This window comes from Convolutriloba macropyga, chromosome 1 (genome assembly GCF_964194025.1).
Source record: "Convolutriloba macropyga chromosome 1, txConMacr16.3, whole genome shotgun sequence".
NCBI lineage: Eukaryota > Metazoa > Xenacoelomorpha > Acoela > Convolutidae > Convolutriloba > Convolutriloba macropyga.
The window spans coordinates 38,849,501-38,866,940 of record NC_134468.1 but is presented as its reverse complement, the minus strand read 5'-3'; the positions used below and the strand labels follow the sequence as shown (position 1 = coordinate 38,866,940).

The following is a 17,440-nucleotide window of genomic DNA, read 5'->3' as shown; positions in this document are numbered from 1 at the left end:
CCTATTTGTACTGGGTAGAGTTCATATGTGATTTTTTCAATCTCTGTGCATTTCATTCAAATGGAGGTTTACGCCTAAATGCTTGAAATTGATTTAGATCAAAGAATTGTGGCTCAAGTCAAACGCCTTCGTTAGATCAGAGCGCTCAAAAATAAACGTAATAAGAATATATGCACGAGAACTTGAGTTAAGGCATGGGAACTTGGTTAAAATGCTGAAATCGAAATTTTGTTGGCTTTCAGGTGTTCTTCCACTTTGTCGGGTGCAACAGTCAGAGTGAAGACTTAGCCAACTTCATGACTCGCTACATTGATGAGATGACGGAATACTTCTTAGGTTTGTAAAGTTTTTGCTTAGCTTTTAAGTTTCCGAGGTTATCTGACTGCACGGGTTTCACGAGCTTAAGATTTGAACTTCCTCTTGAGAACATATGGATCATATTTTAAGAAAAATTAATCGACTTTTGAGGTCTTGTCGATAAAATTGTCACATGGAGCAACAATTAACGAGGCGTTAAGAGAGATATTGCTAACAGTTCTTGGTATTGCTGATCAAATAGCTTTTCAGAATCGACACCAACAAGAGACGAGAACAGATGTCTAATAGACTCTTTCCATGCTGCAATGTGTTTTGGCCCCTCTGTCATTTTCCTAGATGGTATGGACCAATTTGCATCATCACCTAACTTCGTCCTCAAAGAGGTCAGTTTTACTCTTTTAGAACGACGATAGTTAAAAGGTACGGAAATAGATTAGAGGTACGGAAATGATTTAATTATGAAAATTTAACAGGGGACACCCGGGTTTGAACCGAGGACCTCTCGATCTGCAGTTGAATGCTCTACCACTGAGCTATATCCTCGTGCATTATTGCTTTAACGCGTGAGCTCTAAAACGTGAAACGTTAAGCCGACACATTGAGGGAGGTTAATGACTTAAAAGTCTCAAAAGCAAAAAAATTGATTGGTGGGATTCGAACCAGTTTCAAAAGATTGTCAGGAAGGTGTAGTTACCACCGGACTGTATGTGTATAATAGCACCCTTTCCCAGAAAACGGATTCAGTGTTTTTGGGTAATAGCCTCCCTCATCTTCTCAGCCGGCTATTATAGTGCTCCTAATTTTTTTTTACAATTCAAAGAATTTGAATTGTATTGGGGCGCTATCTTTTTTTTAAGTTCTGTTCACACAATTTAATGTTTTTTTAAGTCAAATTGGAGTAGTGATTTTGGTCACGCCGAAACAGGAAATGGAGCGAAAAAGCGAGTCGTTTTGAGGCATGATTTTGTTTCGCTCTAATTTTAAAGTAGAGTGAGAAAATGGTGTTTGAACAAAAATTCGGTTTCTTGCTAGTGGTTTTTTGTTCTTATGCGGCAATTTTACTGTTTTTTTTTCAATTTTTCGGATCGGATTTTTTGCTAAATGGTTTTCCCAATCCATTCATAGTTCATTCTAGGCCTAATTTTTTGTTACAATCAAATGTACATTTCTCGCTTGGTGGTTTTTGTTCTCGCTAGAGGCATTTTAACATTGATTTTCTGTTTTTCTGGTTATTTTCTGTTTTTTTATCTCATTTTTTTAGAAGTCGTTTTCCGAATTCACTCATAGTCCGTTCTAGGTCTAGTTTTTTGTTTAGTTAATGAAAATTCTCTGAATTGTACGTCAGGACTTGTCCTGCTATGTTTTTTTACTTCGTCGAACAAAAAAATGTTTTGCTTTAACTCATTTTGCTGCTTTTTCAACATTTTGCGTGAAGTATTTCTGACTTCTCTAGGCTAGTTTCTCTCATCTCTCATTCCGCTAAAAGTGATTTTGAACATCGTTTGCTCAGCAAAGCAATTCAAAGTCAACAGAGTCAGTATAAAAAATTGAAGTCAGAAATAGAAACGGGATAAACCCATAAAGCCCAATTTTAGATGCCCGCTATTTGAACGTCGTTCCTATAAGTCTTAGTTACCATATCTAATGCTTATTGGTATTGATAATAGCCCCTGTAGCATCGCTCTAAGAAACAGAAGTATGTTCAACTACGAAATGCCATCCAAATAAATCAGACTTAAAAATGTTTTTGGACTTAAAAATTTTCCGGCAATCTGCCGGGTATGTTTGTATGTGCTGTGTGTGCGCTGGCGTACGGGTGCGGTGCGGTTGTGTGGGACGACGAAAAAGAGGAGAAGAGAAAGATAAATTCATTTGTGTTCTATGCAGCAGTTCTTTTATTCTGTTTTAATTGATCTGGAACGATGATAACGCTTATGGCTTGCCGGTCCGCATGGCCGTTATCTTTCTTGAACCTTCATGTTAGATTCGATTCTTTTGGTTGCACTTGTTTTTTTCTCAAGTTTCACATTTAAGCCAGAACATTGTTTCCGGTTCTACAACATTTCATCAACACTAGCAGGTCCGTAAAGGCTAACTGAATGCATCTTATCTTGAAATTTTATCAATCGATATTCTAATTGAAAACTTATTCGTGATAACTGGTGTAAATGCGATCGCTTCAATGAATTTTTTGCAAAACTACTTTGGACACACCAAAAAAATGAAGAGAGCCAAATATGTCAAAGAAACGTTTTATGCGAGTTAAGAGTAATAGACGATCTCACAGAGCATTAAAAAATCAGCACAGATAGAATGAGGTATAACGAGGGAGAGAAATAGATTGATAGCAGCATAAATAAATAAGTCGGAGAAGAAATAGATATAAAAATACGAAAAACCGAAAAGACAGAGAACAAATGAAAGTTGAAAGTAACGAGAAAAAGACAAGGAAAAATCAAAACTGATGAGAGAGGAAGCAACAAAAGGAATACAATGCAACAAACCATAACATCAGGAACCCACCGTGAGAAAAATGATAGGAAACATAAAATTGAATCAAAAAAGACAAATAAAGAGAAAAGAAGAAATTAGTAAACAACCGAGAAAAGAAAGAGAGAGAGAGAGAGAGAGAGAGAGAGAAAGGAAGAAGGAAAGTGAACGCGAGAAAGAACGCAAGAAAATTTGAAAGCGATAGAATGGGAGAAAATGGGACCGCAAAAATAAGCCAAAATCATGAAACAGAGAGAAAGTACACGAACAGCGAGATAGTGAGCAAGCACAAAACGCAAAAAGGTGAGAGTAAAAAGAAAGTATCAGTTAAAGAAAAAACTTGAAGAGCTGAAAATATAGAAGATCGCACAACAGAAAATTAAAGATGGAGAAAGAAACTGATGAGAGGGAGAGATACAACAGTTCAAAGACGAGAGAAAACAGATCCTGGAATAGAAAATGAATTCCGGTTCTCATAAAAAGGATGAATGAGCTAATGAGAACACGATGTATGTACCCAAGACTAGGAATGTGCTGATAAAAAGGAATCGTTGGCAAGCATTTGCGAATGCTTTTGAGAAGCCAACAAACACAGAACTGAGTTAAAAGGCTGGCTAATGGCACCAATAAATTTTCTTCGAAAAATTAAAGGAAATTTTCGAAAGAAATTAAAGAAAAATTAAAGGAGGAAGAATTCAGCAAACAAAATTTGTGAAGTGTAGACCCAAAAGGTGCCGATGTCAAAGCCACATTTAGATGCCAAAAATTATATATGACAAAACTGAGGTCTTGAAATATATACAAATTTTTTATCGCTCAGCAGAGGAGTTTTTCATATTTTTTCATCGGCTGTTACTGAAAAAAAATTGCATACAAAACATGATATGTATATAATTTTCCTTCTTATCAAGTTTTGTATGCAACATTTTTTTCAGTAACAGCCTATGAAAAAGTCCTCTACTGAGTGTCAAAAATTTGTATATATTACAAAACCTCAATTTTGTCATATATAATTTTTTGGCAACTAACTTTGGTTTTGGCATCGGCACCTTTTGGGTCTTTTACACTTCACAAATTTTGTTTGCTAAATTCATCTGTACTGAAAAACTTCTTTGTACTGAAAAAGTGACTTTTCCTTCACAAATTTTCAAGACAAGTTTTTTCATTAACTACAATTTTTTGACAATAAATTACGAATAACAATGTTTGTTTTTCCGCCATAAACCCTCTTTGTCTTGACGCAATTTCGATCATTGACTTCTTATGTATCAAAAGTTTTTGGTCACAGACCCTTTTCTGAACAACTAATCGGCCATTGATTTTTTCGACACCATTGTTGTTGTATGTTGAAACACCGATTACTGTCTTTTTCATTAACAAAGGAATTTCGGCAACAGCATTTTTCGCAAAGCATTTTTCGGTAGATGACACAACCTCTTAGCAACATTTTGGGTCAATGACCTTTCTGGAAACACTTTTCGGTCAATGACCTTTTTGTAACTTTTTTCGGTCAGTGGCCTTTTAGGAAAATTAATTTTTCAGTGACCGTAAAGCACACTTTTCAGTCTTTAACCCCAAATAAGCAACTGCTTAACTGTGCTCTTTAGTAGTACTGTTAAAACACGCTGCTCAGTAATGCCTCTAAGACATGCCGCCTTATGTTTTCATTAATATATAGATGACTTTTCGTTGCAACTTTTGTGTAGAGAAATCATCTGACAAAAGGCGTTCAACAACATTGAACGGAGAAGTTAAGTTTTAGCGTTAGCTAACGAAGTTCTAAGAAAGTATTGTAATTGTGAGTCTTTTTTATGCAAAATTTTTTCCTGGCAGTTTTGACTTTTCCAGTTATTTTAACGCCCCTGACTTCGTTCGTTTTGCGTCATTTAAATTGTTCTCTCATCCACTTTTTCAAGCAGCTTAACTCAAGCAGCGGCAAATTATCTATCGGTCTATTATATTAATTGTAAGTCACACTTGAGTGCTATGGTCAACCTTGGTAACATTTTCTGGTCAATTACCTTATAGAAACATAAATCGGTCAATGACCTTAAAGAACACTTTTTCGGTCGTTAACCCCAAATAAGCAACTGCTTAACCGTGCTCTTCGTTAGTACTTTTAAAACACGCTGCTCAGTTATGCGTCTAAAACATGCCGCCTTACGTGTTCACGCGATTAATATATAGATGACTTTTTGTTGCAACTTTTGTGTAAAGAAATTATCTTGCAAAAAGAGTTAAGGCACAATGAACGGAAATATTAGGCTTTCGCATTAGCAAACGAAGTTCGCTTTTGACTTTTCCAGTGATTTTAACGCCCCTGACTTTGTTCGTTTTGCGTCATCTAAATTATTTTCTCATTCATTTTTTCAAGCAGCTTAACTCAAGTGGCAGCAAAATATCTATCGATCTATTATATTAATTGTAAGTCGCACTTGAGCGCGATCGTCAATAGTGCTCCTATCTTCACATAAATGCGTTTTGAGATCCACTATGCTGTTATATTTCGGCTCCTATTCTGCACATAATCTGCGCTCATTCAACATGCGGCATATCAAAAACACGCGAGCCAATGAAGCCCCTGGCCAAAAATTTGCTGATCTAGTTTAATTGAGAAGATCAATTGAATAAAGCGGCAAAATTGGTGTCGAGATGTTACTATTTGTTTATCAATTTTTACTATATATCTATCTCGTTATTGATTCTAACTCGAATACTATGACATCAGGTTCGAGTTCCTAATCTTACATATTTTAGGACAGCTTAAACATGGAGCTTAGCGTATTACATGCGTTTTGAGACGCCCTATAGCTTGTTTAAGCTCCCAACATTTGGATGTTTTAGCTCTCCTAAAATATGAACCAAATACATGCAAGCCAAAAGAGTTGTTGACAGACAATTTGCCGATGCCCTTAGGGCGATAGACAGTAAATACAACAATCGGTAGCAGAAAGGCTAAGACCTATGGCTCTTAAGCAAGAGGGAGGGGATCGAGCCTGGGAAGGGGCGGAACGAGAAGCATATTTTCCTCGGTCAAAAACTCTGGCAGATGTTTTATTTTTCTTCCGTTCCTTATATCTTTCCTATTCTTAATAGCGATGAGTGATTTCGAGCACGCCGGGTTGATGACCAATATATATATATTATTTTCTAGGCGCCAAAAATGGGTAATTGCTTTTTTCATCCACTCCTCTCTCTCTCTCTCTCTCTCTCTCTCTCTCTCTCTGTGTGTGTGTGTGTGCGTGCGTGCGTGCGTGCGTGCATGCATGCGTGTGTGTGTGTGTGTGTGTGTGTGTGTGTGTGTGTGTGTGTGTGTCTGTGTGTGTGTCTGTGTGTGTGTGTATGTGTGTGTGTGTGTGTGTCTGTGTGTCTGTGTGTGTGTGTGTCTGTGTGTCTGTGTGTGTGTGTGTGTGTGTGTGCGTGTGCGTGCGTGCGTGTGCGTGTGTGTGTGTGTGCGTGTGTGTGGTGTGTGTGGTGTGTGTGTGTGTGTGTGCGTGTGCGTGTGCGTGTGCGCGTGTGTGCGTGTGTGCGTGTGTGTGTGTGTGTGTGTGTGTGTGTGTTCGTGTGTGTGTGTGTGTGAGCCCATCTGTTTCCGTCTCTTCTTTCATTTGTTTCCTTCGCTCTTTTTCCTTCACCTTTTGATTTCATAGTTTTCCTTGCTTTCTTTCCTTCCTTCATCAAATCCTTTAACTTTTTTTCACTGTTTTCTTTTACACTTTATCTCATTTTTTTGCTCTTTATTTCTACCCCTTTCCTTCTTTTCCATCACCCATGCTGTCTTTGAAGTTATTTTATCTTTCTTTGACTCTTTCTCCTTCTTGCGTCCTATCATGCACTCTTTCTTTCATTTTTCATTTAACCATTTTGGAACTCTCACTTTCATCGTTGTTCTCAACATTTTTTATCACTTTCTTTCATCAACTCCTTTTCTTTTTTGCTCTGCTTTTTCTTGCTCTCTACCTAATTCCTTTTTGATTGTTCCCTCTCTCTTATTTAACTATTTCTTTTAACCATTCTTTTGGTCACTCTTTATTTCTGTCACTTTCTCTTACGTTCGTCATTTCTTCCTTCATTAATTGTTTCTTGAATTTTTGTGTTGTCCTTTCTTTCCTTTTTTGTCCTTTTTTCTCCAATTCTGTTCCTGCTCCAAGTTTGTCTCTTTTTTTAAAACTATCTTTTACTCAATCTGTCTCTTTATTCTCTTTTCAAAACTTGCGTACGCTTTTTTTTTCCCATTTCTATCTTTCTCTGTAATGGGTTTAATCTTTCTTTGTAATATCATACTTTCTCCCCTTCTTTTTTCATTATTTCCTTTCATTTCTTTTTCTCGATTTATCTTGTTTACTCACTCCCTGTCTTTTTTCTTTCCTCTTTTTTGCACTCTGTTTTTCACTTAATTTTGCTTTCCGTCTCGCATTTTATCTATTTCTAACTATTGGTCTCTTTCGTTTTTTTTCTATCTGCTTGTTGTCTTTTCTCTTTAGCTTTCATTTTATCTAATGCATTCCGCCCATTCCACTCTTTCTCTCTCGCTTCTTGTTTTTTTCTCTTTGTATCATTTTTTCTTGCGTCCGTTCTTGCTTTCTTTTTTTTCGTTTTCCTTGTATTCTTTTTCTCTTTTTTGTTTTCCTTCCGTTTCGTTTGTTTTCTTCTACTTTCCATATTTGTTCTTTTCAGTTTTTTCTCTGACTACCTCTCCACCAATCTTTTTCTTCCTTTTAATTTTTTCTTTCCCTCTCTGATTCTGCTCTCACTTTCACCTGCTTTCATATTCTTTTTCCTATTCTGTTTCTCAAACTGCTTTTCTCTCTTTTTTGTGTTCTCCTTTTCCTTCTTTGTTAAAATCTTTCCTATCTTTCTTTTTTGTCATAATTTGTTTTCTCTCGTTCCCTCTGTTTTTTTTTTCTTTTTCGTGCTTTCTTTGTTTTTCTCTTTCATTTTTTTCTAGCGTTTTTCGTTCATTTTCCCCTTTCGGTTTTTTTTTTCGCTGTCTTTCGTTCTCTTTCTTTCTACTCAGTTACTATTCTCACAACCTTACTTTTCGCCTTTTTTTGTTTTTTTTTCAGTCTCAATTCAACTTTGTCCCCGTTTTTCTTACTCGTTTCGCCTATCTTTTTTCCGCTTTCTTTTTCCTCTTGTTTTTCCCTCCTCTTTTTTGTTTTTTTCCGCTCCTTCCACGCATTTTAACTATTGTTTCTTTCACTTTCTATGATTTTTTCTCTCGCGCTTTCTTTCAGTTTTTTCAAAAACTTTATCTTTGGTTCTTTTATTGGCACTTTCATTCCTCCTTTTCTTATCTTTTCTTATCGATTTTTTACAATGTTTATTTCCTTCACTCCTCTTTTGAATCTTTTTTGTTCTCTGTATGTTTCAGTGTTCCTTTTTCTTTTTAAAATTTTCTTTTCCTTTTTCGTTCTTTATTTTGCTGAATTTGTCTTTTTTCCAGTTTTTTCATTTCCTCCGGTTTTTGTTCTTTCTGTTTTTCTCTTTTTCTTCAATATCTTAGCTTCTTACTTTCTTTCACTCTTTTCTGACTTTTGCTTAAATTTACTCGTTCATACTTGTGATCCGTCAACTTTCATTCACTCGCCTTCTTTATTTCGCTAATGCTTCAGCGTTTTTCTTTTTTTGCTTTCTTTGTGCACTACTAGTGCTTTTTTCAAACTTTTTTTCTGTTAATTCTCGATCTCTTTAACTCGTTTTTTATTTTACTTCTTTTTCGCATTCTTCTCATTCCTTCCCCTTATTTATCTCCTCTTCCGCGCTATTCTTTTGCTCTTTCTTTCCTTTGCTCCCTTTTGCGTCCATCTTTCTTCCTTTTTTTCAATTTATTTTTCGTTCTTCCTGTTTCTTTTTTGTTTTTCTGGCCTTCGTTTTTCTCTTTCAATCTGTTTCGCGTTCGCTCTTTTCTTCAGCTCTTAAATTTCTTTCGTTCTCTCGTTTTTTCTCTTCCAATATATTTTTCTCTGTCGTAATTGTTGCTCTTTAATTGTTTCCCTGTTTGTTATTGTGTCCTTCCTTTATCGCTTTTGCTTTTCTATCCTTATTTCTTCTATTCTTTTTTTGTTTTTCCCTCATTTCCTAATTTTTTGTTTCTCGTTGTCTCTTTCTTTTTCAGTTCCTTCCACTTTTCACTTCATCTTTGTTTCCGTGTCTCATTTTATTTATATCGCTAACTATCGCTCTTTCTTTCTTTTTCTCTCTGGTTTTTGTTTCTTCCTTTCCTTTTTGCTTTCATTTTTATCTCAATCTCAGTTAAGTTTTCCTTTTTTTATTATTCGCTTTCTTTCCGCTATCTTTTTTCGATTTCTTCTTCCTGTTGTTTTCCTATTGTCTTCTCTGCATGTTCTTTTTTATAGCTATTTAAAAGCTGTAAGCTGAGCGAAGCTATATTGCGGTGCTCTTGGTTTTTTTTTGTTTCGTCTGACGCTTTTTTTTCGTTTTACATTTGTTCACACAGCAAAGCTGAAAAAGTCAAATTTTCTGAATGACTTCTTCCTCTCACTAACGGAATTTGCGCGCGTGACGTCATTTCTCACTCGCTTTAGCAAAAGTTTTTAGGTTATTTGCGTGATTAGATTTTGATCATACGTGACTTACCTCACTCAATAAAATGACATTTGCACTTTAAAACTTAAGTTTAATTTGAATTTGTTTAAGGTCAAGGGAACTCATTTGTGCAGTAAAGGTCCCTAATAAGAGGCTTCTGCGGAATGAAATTTAGCAAGCTTTATTAATTTATCGCTGAATGTTTTTACCTAGTTTTTTGAGCGGCGTCGATTTTTTTTTTCAATTTAGATCTGTATCTGTTTCTATCTCTATTATATGGCACGCAGGTCTATTCTTTTGCAGCTTAGCTATTCCGGCAATCTGCCGGCTATGTTTGTTTCCTTCCGTTCTCTTTTAATTCTTTACTTTTTGGCTTGCTTTCTTTCACTCTTTTCGCTTTTTTCGTTCACTTTCTTCAATTCTTTCACTCTCCCCACTATTTTTCTTTCACTTTCATTAACTTCGTTTACTTTCACTTTTTTTAAAAAAACTTTCCTTTGCTTCCATTCTTTCGTTATCTTCCTTTCAATTTATTTGTTTTCTTTTATTTGCAATCCTTTATTTGCAATTTTCCACAAAGATTGTAAAAAACCTTTTTTTACAACTCTCGATGCTTCCTTTATTTCTTGGTTCATCTTTCGTTTTTTATCCCTTCCCTTTTTCCCTTCTCCTCTTTGCTTTTCTTCTTTCGTGCGCTCCTTTGATTACTTATCCTTTTGATTCCTTTAATTCTTTACCTTTCTTTCTGTCTTCTATTTTTTGTTGTTGCTTTTCTTCACGTTTTTAGTCTTCCTATTTTTTTTATTCTCTTTGTGGCTTCTTTTTTCTCGTTCTCTTTCTTTTTGTGTTTCTTGTTTGTGGCTCATACTTTCTCTGTGTGATATCTTTTTTTTTCTTTATCCTCTTTTTTGTCCTCGTTTCTACCATTTCTTTCTTATTCTATTCAATCTTCCGCTATCTATATTTCCATTTGTCCTTTAACTCTCTCTCTCTCTCTCTCTCTCTCTCTCTCTCTCTCTCTCTCTCTTTCTTTCTCTCTCTTGGTTTTTCTTTTTGTTGATTTTTACTCTATTTTTTGCGTTGTTTTATTTTTTGTTTTTCTCTATCCATTGCTTTGTTTCTTCTTTTTTGTTTTTATTTTTGTATTGTTTTTTGTTTTGCTTTGTTTTTTTTTATTTTTGGTCATTTTCTCCTGTTTTCACTTTCGTTTCTTCTTTTCACTTTGTTTCATCGTTCTTTTGTCTCGCGTTCGTTCTTGCATCTTTTCTCTTTGTATACCTTTGGTTTTGCTTATTTTTGTTTTCCGTTCTTTCGCAATGTTTTTCTACTTTTTTTCCTCTCAAGTATTGTGTCTATCCAAGTATCTTGGTTCATTTTTCTTCGTGTTTTTCTTTTTTTATTTCTTTCTTTCCTTTCCTTTTTCTTTCTTCTGTCGTTTTTTTTCGTTCCTATCTTCCTGATCTCGTTTCTTTCACTTTCTTTTCGTTTCTGTTCATTTTTGTTTTCTTTCTATGTTTTTCTTTGATTTGGTCAAAAAAGAGTAGTGCTGTCTGAAAGGTAAATTCTCTCTGATTGTTATCTAACTCTTTGATGAGCAATTTATAGACTACCAAGTCAAGATTTGGGTCACCTTCCGTTCTTTCGAAAGACATTGCGTGGAAAGCTCTTGCGGGCTTGCTCGTTAAGTTTTAGAGTGGCAACGTACACCAATTGCGGCGGACTTTTTGTGTAACCTTTTGTATTAAATTGCTGCCAATTGTGTTAAACTGCTTGAAATATTGAATGAGTGAAATTCAGAGCACGCAAAACGCACCATCTGAAGGGCATAAAAATCACTCGGATAGCCAAAATGGTCAAGTGAAACTTTTGCATCAAAAGACACACACGTATACGATAATTGCTTAATCAATTATCATTGCACAATCTTAATAGTTAGAACGTGATTTGAAAGCCCCTACTAAACTTCTTAGTCCCCTCAGGCTACGCCTCACCCAATCAACTGAAACAGGCTGCAATTGATTAGAGCTGGCACTGGTCGTTCGAGAGCACTTCTTCCGACGCTAGCCGGTCATGTTTGGTTTCTTAATGCCGTTTTTTCTTCATCGTTTTTTAATGCTGTTTTTTTATCCGATGGTTTCTAGAAAATCCGATCTGACTGGGTTTTTGCTCATTACAAAGTTTGTATCAAATTTTTCAGTGCTGCTTGTATTTCTATGGATTTGTTTTGTTTTACCTACTTGTCTGATTGTTTTTTATTCGTATAACCATTTGAATTTTGTCCTCAAAAACGGAATATTTAACTATTGGAGCGTCTTAAGTCCCTGATCAGTTCTCTTAGATCCTTACGCCTTCCTTCTCTAGGAGTGCGGTTCACCGAAACTGTTGGGAGACGTAGAATGAAGAGGGTTCTAAGAGTTTGACAGCGCCCTCTCTCTCCCCTTTCTTTCTCTCACACACTTACACACACACACTCTTCTCTCTCTCTCTCTCTCTCTCTCTCTCTCTTCCTTTCTCACACACGCTCTCTCTCTCTCTCTCTCTCTCTCTCTCTCTCTCTCTTTCTTTCTTTCTCTACACCAACTCCGCCTTCTGCGTGACCACCCTCTTCACAAATAACCATACCCCTCTGCAACCTTCACCCCATCCCGCTTCAACCCTTCTCAATGAAGCCCACTTATGCACCTCTTTCTATTCTTTTCCTCTCATTGAAGCTTAAGCTAGCCACTATTGAGGACGAGAACCGCTCGTCAGTCGTTTGAGAGCAAGTTGTCCAATGTTTGTCATTTGTCTCTTTTTGAGCTGCAATGTTTTTATAGAACTGAATTTTCATGGCTCTAATTGCATTGAGTCTGGGTTTCATTTTTCACTGGAGTTTTGTAGTCTTGCCCTGCAAGTTTGACTTTTCGAGTGCTTGTAAGTCCTTGACTTTTTGAGTTTTGCATGATCTAAATTTTTCTCTCATTCGCAGTTTCGAGCAGTTGAACATAATCGACGCCAGTTACTACGTAACCTTACTGCTTAAGGTTAGCTGAACAGTGCGCCTAAATTGGTTTCAATTTTGTTTTAATCTCATCTATTAAATGGTAGTCTGGATTCTTTGTTCTGTTGTTTTTGATCCTCCTGAATGTTCATCGGAGAAAAACATGGGTTGTTTTATTCGAAAGCCCTTGTAGACTAGATTTTTTCCACAGTTTTGTGAATGTTGTTTTTCTTGTGAAGATATAATGTTTTGAAATATGCTTTTCTCCGAAAAATAATTTCAATAGAAACGATATTCATTTGATGGCGCAATTTTCAAATCATTATACGTGGAAATACTTACAGAATAGAAAATGTGCTCAAATGTTTGATCAAATTTTGTTTTTGCTGAGAGGATTGAAAAAATGGTAAATTTTTCCTAATTATACAGGGAATTATAGAGCGTCAAATGAAACCAGGTCTCTTAATTTTCTTATTATAGGACCAGTTCTTCAAACAGAAAATGTCTTGGCTGAAGAGATGCAAAACATGAGAATTTCGAAGCTTTATCAACTTGAATATCTACTTCCATGCCTTCGATAACTTAAAAATATCAGGAAGCCGCGAGAGAATTAAAAAGATCAATTGAATGACACCTAAACGAGATTAGATAACGTAGATACATTAAATCTGAAGAATTTAGATTTTAAAAAAGCTTTGTTGAAAGTTTTTTTGAAAAGACTAAGAAAACGTCAGATTCACGAACATGATTATTATTTTAAAAAATATCCAAAACTTTATTCCGAGTTCAGGTAAAAAATCTTCACAGAAGTTCATGGAGGTTCTGATTTGACTTAAGGAGGTTCTGATTTGACTTTTACTTTGAAAATTATTCATCGTTGCAAATCGTTTTAACTTGCTTTTCAAACTATTTTTTAATTAACATCATTTCATTAAATTCGATAAGTTGTGTAGATTTATTTCAGTTTTTATGCTTTTATTTCAGACTTTATTGGTGATTGGAAAAGTATTTTATTCGTTGAACTCACAGAAACATCTTAATTTTTAAGAGAGTAGTTTTTAAATTCCGGTCAAGTGTTCTTATTCGCAATTTGAGTGATCAAAACAGCATCTTCATGATTATTTGGGATATTATTGTTTGTTATAGCTGCGAAGCTGTAAGGTGAATGGAGCTATTTTGCGGTGCTCTTGGTTTTTTTTACGACTCGAAGACGAGTATTGGTTTTCTTAAGGTTTTTTTTTACTGGAAGTACTATTCTTTCAGACGCTGTTTTGACCGAAAAGCGAAAGTGAGAAAAGTTGCCATGTGAACTAATTTTTTCTGAGCGAGAGAAATTTCTTGATCATGCGCTGCGTTTTTTGAATGACTTTTTAACTTTGAAGAGTAGTTTTTGACTGAATGGCACATATAGATAACCGTTTTTAGCCGGTGTTTCATTTAAGTGGTCCAGTTTTTTGCTTGTAATTTGGTTTTTTCGGAAAATAATTTTTTGATGCTATATTGAAATGTAAACCTAGGAAATTGATGCCACAGTGTTTTGCAGAGCCTGAAAATGCGTTTCAAGTTCACAATTGGTACATTTTTCTTGATTTTTTAGTTATTTTTTGCCTTTTTTTCGATTAATTTCTTCATATTTTGGATCTTTCTGCCGTCTTTTTGTCAAAAATCAGTTAATATGACAAATTCCTTTGATTTTATACTCAGCGCCTCTTTCTACCTCTATGTAATTTTGTTTTATAAAATTGTACATATGTTAATCCGATTTTGGTAATTTTTTTTTCCAATTTTTGTCAGTTTTTTTGGTTTAAATTACAAGAAAAAATCTTTTTGTGCTACATGAGGGATTTTTTTCTCGTTTCAATAAAAATTCAATCTTTTTTAACGTGAAGTTTTTGAAAAACAGTTCAATTTTTTTTATAAATTCCGTCTTAAATATTTTTTGACCAATTTTTTTGCTCAATGCTTCAATATTTCGTATGTTTGAATTCTGCTTTTTCTTTTTTGTTCTGTTCAGGAGGATGGACCCTTGTCTCGGATGACTCGTTGTCTTTTCTATATCTCGAATGATAACAATGAATTTTATTCGTTTTTCTTGATCTTTTTAATTTGATTTTTAATTTTCAAAAATCAAGAATTAGTCTTGGTTACGGTGTTATTTTTATTGTGTCCACATTCTTTTTCATCCTTCATTGTTCTTCACATTCTTGTTTGCATCATTCTAGTTTTGTCCTCGCACCTACAGTTATATTGGTTATTTTGATTTTTCCAGTTGTTAAAAAATGATTTCACTTTTTCTTAGATTTTCGTCATTTCCTTGGTTTGCAATTGATTTCATTCCAAATAAGCAGTATTGAGAGTTTGCTGGAAAGGCTTTTCCAAAACATCACTTTATTACTGTTTTCGGCTATTTTCTTCATGCCGTAGTATTGTTTTAAAATTATTCTTTGCCTTTGAATATTATTCTGTTACTTAGGTCTTTTCTATTAATTCATTTTTGAATTAGTATGAAATCATGTTGTCTAACATATATAAAACAAGGAAGAAGCATGTGTTGTTTTTGTTTGAAATGCAGTGATTAAAAATATAGTTGTAGTTGTTTTCTGATTCTTAAATTTGAGCATTCTTTTTTGAAAAATTTTACTTAGTTTCTAAGATTATTATCTGCCCTTTGGGTTCGTGATCTTTTTGAGTGTAGAATCTTAAATTATTTAGGGGCAATTGATAGCCCTGTCAGTTTTTTCAGACTATCAGTATTTTAACAATCCTAATTATTTCGGGTTTTAACGTTACCAAACGTTTTTAATAATATGAAATTTTGCTGCATTTCGTTTCTCTCGGTGACAGTTGATTTATTTTCGCCAATTTCTAGATCAGACCTGGGGAGGCAATGAGTTAATGGTTTAACAGAAAAGGTTATGACTTGAGCTGCAATTACGGCTTTTTTGTGAAGTTTTGACGCTTCGAGTCGCTTCCGGAATTCTTCCGGTTGTTTTTTCGTTTAGTCGTCTGATGCTCTTTTTCGTTTTACATTTGTTCACACAGCAAAGCTGAAAAAGTCAAATTTTCTGAATGACTACTTCCTCCCGCTAACGGCGTTTGCGTGCGTGACGAAATTTCTCACTCTCTCTGCAAAACTTTTTTACGTGATTAGATTTTGATCATAAGTGACTTACCCCTTCAATAAAATGACTTTTGCACTTCAAAACTTAAGTTCATTCTGAATTAATATAAGGTCAAAGGAACTCATGTGTAATGAAGGTCCCTAATGAAAAGGCTTCTGCGCAATGAATTTTAACAAGCTTTATTAATTTATCGCTTATTCGTTTTACATAGCTTTTAGAGAGGCGTCGATATCTTTTAAAACTTATATCTGTATGTTTATCTCTTTTATACGGCACGCAAGTCTATTCTTTCGCAGCTATTCCGCAATGGCTATGTTTGCATGGCAATTTCTGCCGGCTATGTTTGTCCAATTTTTCATTTTATCGATTTTCTTCGGCCCGATTTGACTTTTCGTCCTCAGAAACAAGATGAAGTGGTTAAACCCGAGTACATGAGGCACTTTGTGTTTTCTAAGAGATTTTTACTTGGCTAAGCGTTCCGTTTACTTGAACTGCTGCCCAACTATAGATTTGCGTTATAAAGGTCACTTTTAAAGGTTTTGTCTTCCCTCCGCAAGACTTTCCTCCCTAAGTTTAAATTAGCTATTGCCAAGGTTTGTCGCCAGTGGTTTGGGAGCAAAGGTTTGTTGGTCCTGTTTCTGCTACCTTAGTGTTCTATTTTTAATAGCCGCCGTCAGCTTCTCAAACGGCTCTTAGGCGCCCTCCTTTTGTACGATACAAGAATTTGAATCGTTTTGTTGTATTTTTTAAGATCTGTTCGCACATTTTCATAATTTTGAAATCAAATTGTGGTAGTGATTTTGGTCACGCCGAAAGAGGAAGTGGAGCGAAAAAGCGAGTGGTTTTGTGGCGTGAAATTTTTAAAGTAGAGTAAAAAAACGGTGTTTGAACAATAATCCACTTTCTCGCTAGTGGTTTTTTTTCACATGCGATTTTTCGCTAGTGGTTTTTTGTTCACAGTTGATTTTTACTGTTTTTTTTTTCGATATTTTGGACTGGATTTTCTAATTTGTTTTTCCAATCCCTTCATAGTTCATTATAGGCCTAGTTTTTGTTTGAACCAAACTTCTCTTTCTCGCTAGTGGTTGTTTGTTCTCATGCGGCATTTTGACATTGATTTTCAGTTTTTTTCAGGTTTTCAGATTTTCAAATTTTTTGATCTGATTTTTTTTGGAAATGGTTTTCCCAATTCATTCATAGTCAGTTCTAGGTCTAATTTTTGTTTAGTCAAAGAAAATTCTTTAAATTGTACGGCAGGACTTGTCCTGCTATGTTTTTTAATTCACTTTAGCTTTTGATCACGTTTATCGTTTTACATAAGTCACGATTTTCACGTTTGACTTCTGACTTACCTCACTCACTGTTTCAACTAAATGGATTTTAATTTCTTTCACGCATTGAATTACGCAATGTAGTGAACATGGTTAATGTCAAAAGAGCAAAATCAAAAGATACGAGATAAACCGATAAAGCCCAGTCATTAAGTCATAGTGCATTTGGTTATCAAAGTTCATTAAAGCGATTGCTTGCTGATATTAGTACTAAGCTTAATACCATTCAGTTTAGAAGCTGAAGTAAGTATAGGTTTAGAATCTAACTGAAACTGCATACTGAGTTAGAACAATTTTTCAAACTCGGGAAAAAATTTTGTCAATTTCTATCTCTTCTTTTTTTTCTGTTTCAATCCTGATGTGCGTCTAGCGCGTCAACTGCGGTTATGTTCCGGCAATCTATGTTTATATTAGTACGGCATTTGTTGCTGTATCGGTAGCAACTATTCAAGAAGCTCGTCCTCGTCTCGGATAAGATTGAACAGTTAAACGAAAAACTACTGTTATTCAGTTTCTTTCCCCTTTGAAGGGAGAGCGCAAGGTCTCAGCATTTACTCGTTTTCATAATTTTGAATGAATGAAAAAAATTTTTCAACTTGCAAGTCCTGTGAATTTTACTTCACTCTGGCACCCATCATTGTTGAATGCTT

The 17,440-nt window shown here is 35.0% G+C and overlaps 1 protein-coding gene and 1 non-coding gene across 2 annotated transcripts in view; one reads left to right on the top strand and one right to left on the bottom strand.

The window, feature by feature from the left end:
- Positions 1 to 202: 202 nt before the first annotated feature.
- Positions 203 to 17,440, top strand: part of LOC142338648 (uncharacterized) — an 83,613-nt gene continuing 66,375 nt past the window's right edge. Inside the window, exons 1-2 of the mRNA XM_075388496.1 lie at positions 203 to 336; positions 568 to 701. Coding sequence (XP_075244611.1) covers positions 297 to 336; positions 568 to 701 — 174 coding nt within the window. The 5' untranslated portion in view covers positions 203 to 296. The remainder of the gene's footprint in view (positions 337 to 567; positions 702 to 17,440) is intronic.
- On the bottom strand, positions 790 to 861 carry Trnac-gca (transfer RNA cysteine (anticodon GCA)). The gene has a single exon. It is a non-coding gene; the product is annotated as a tRNA-Cys (tRNA).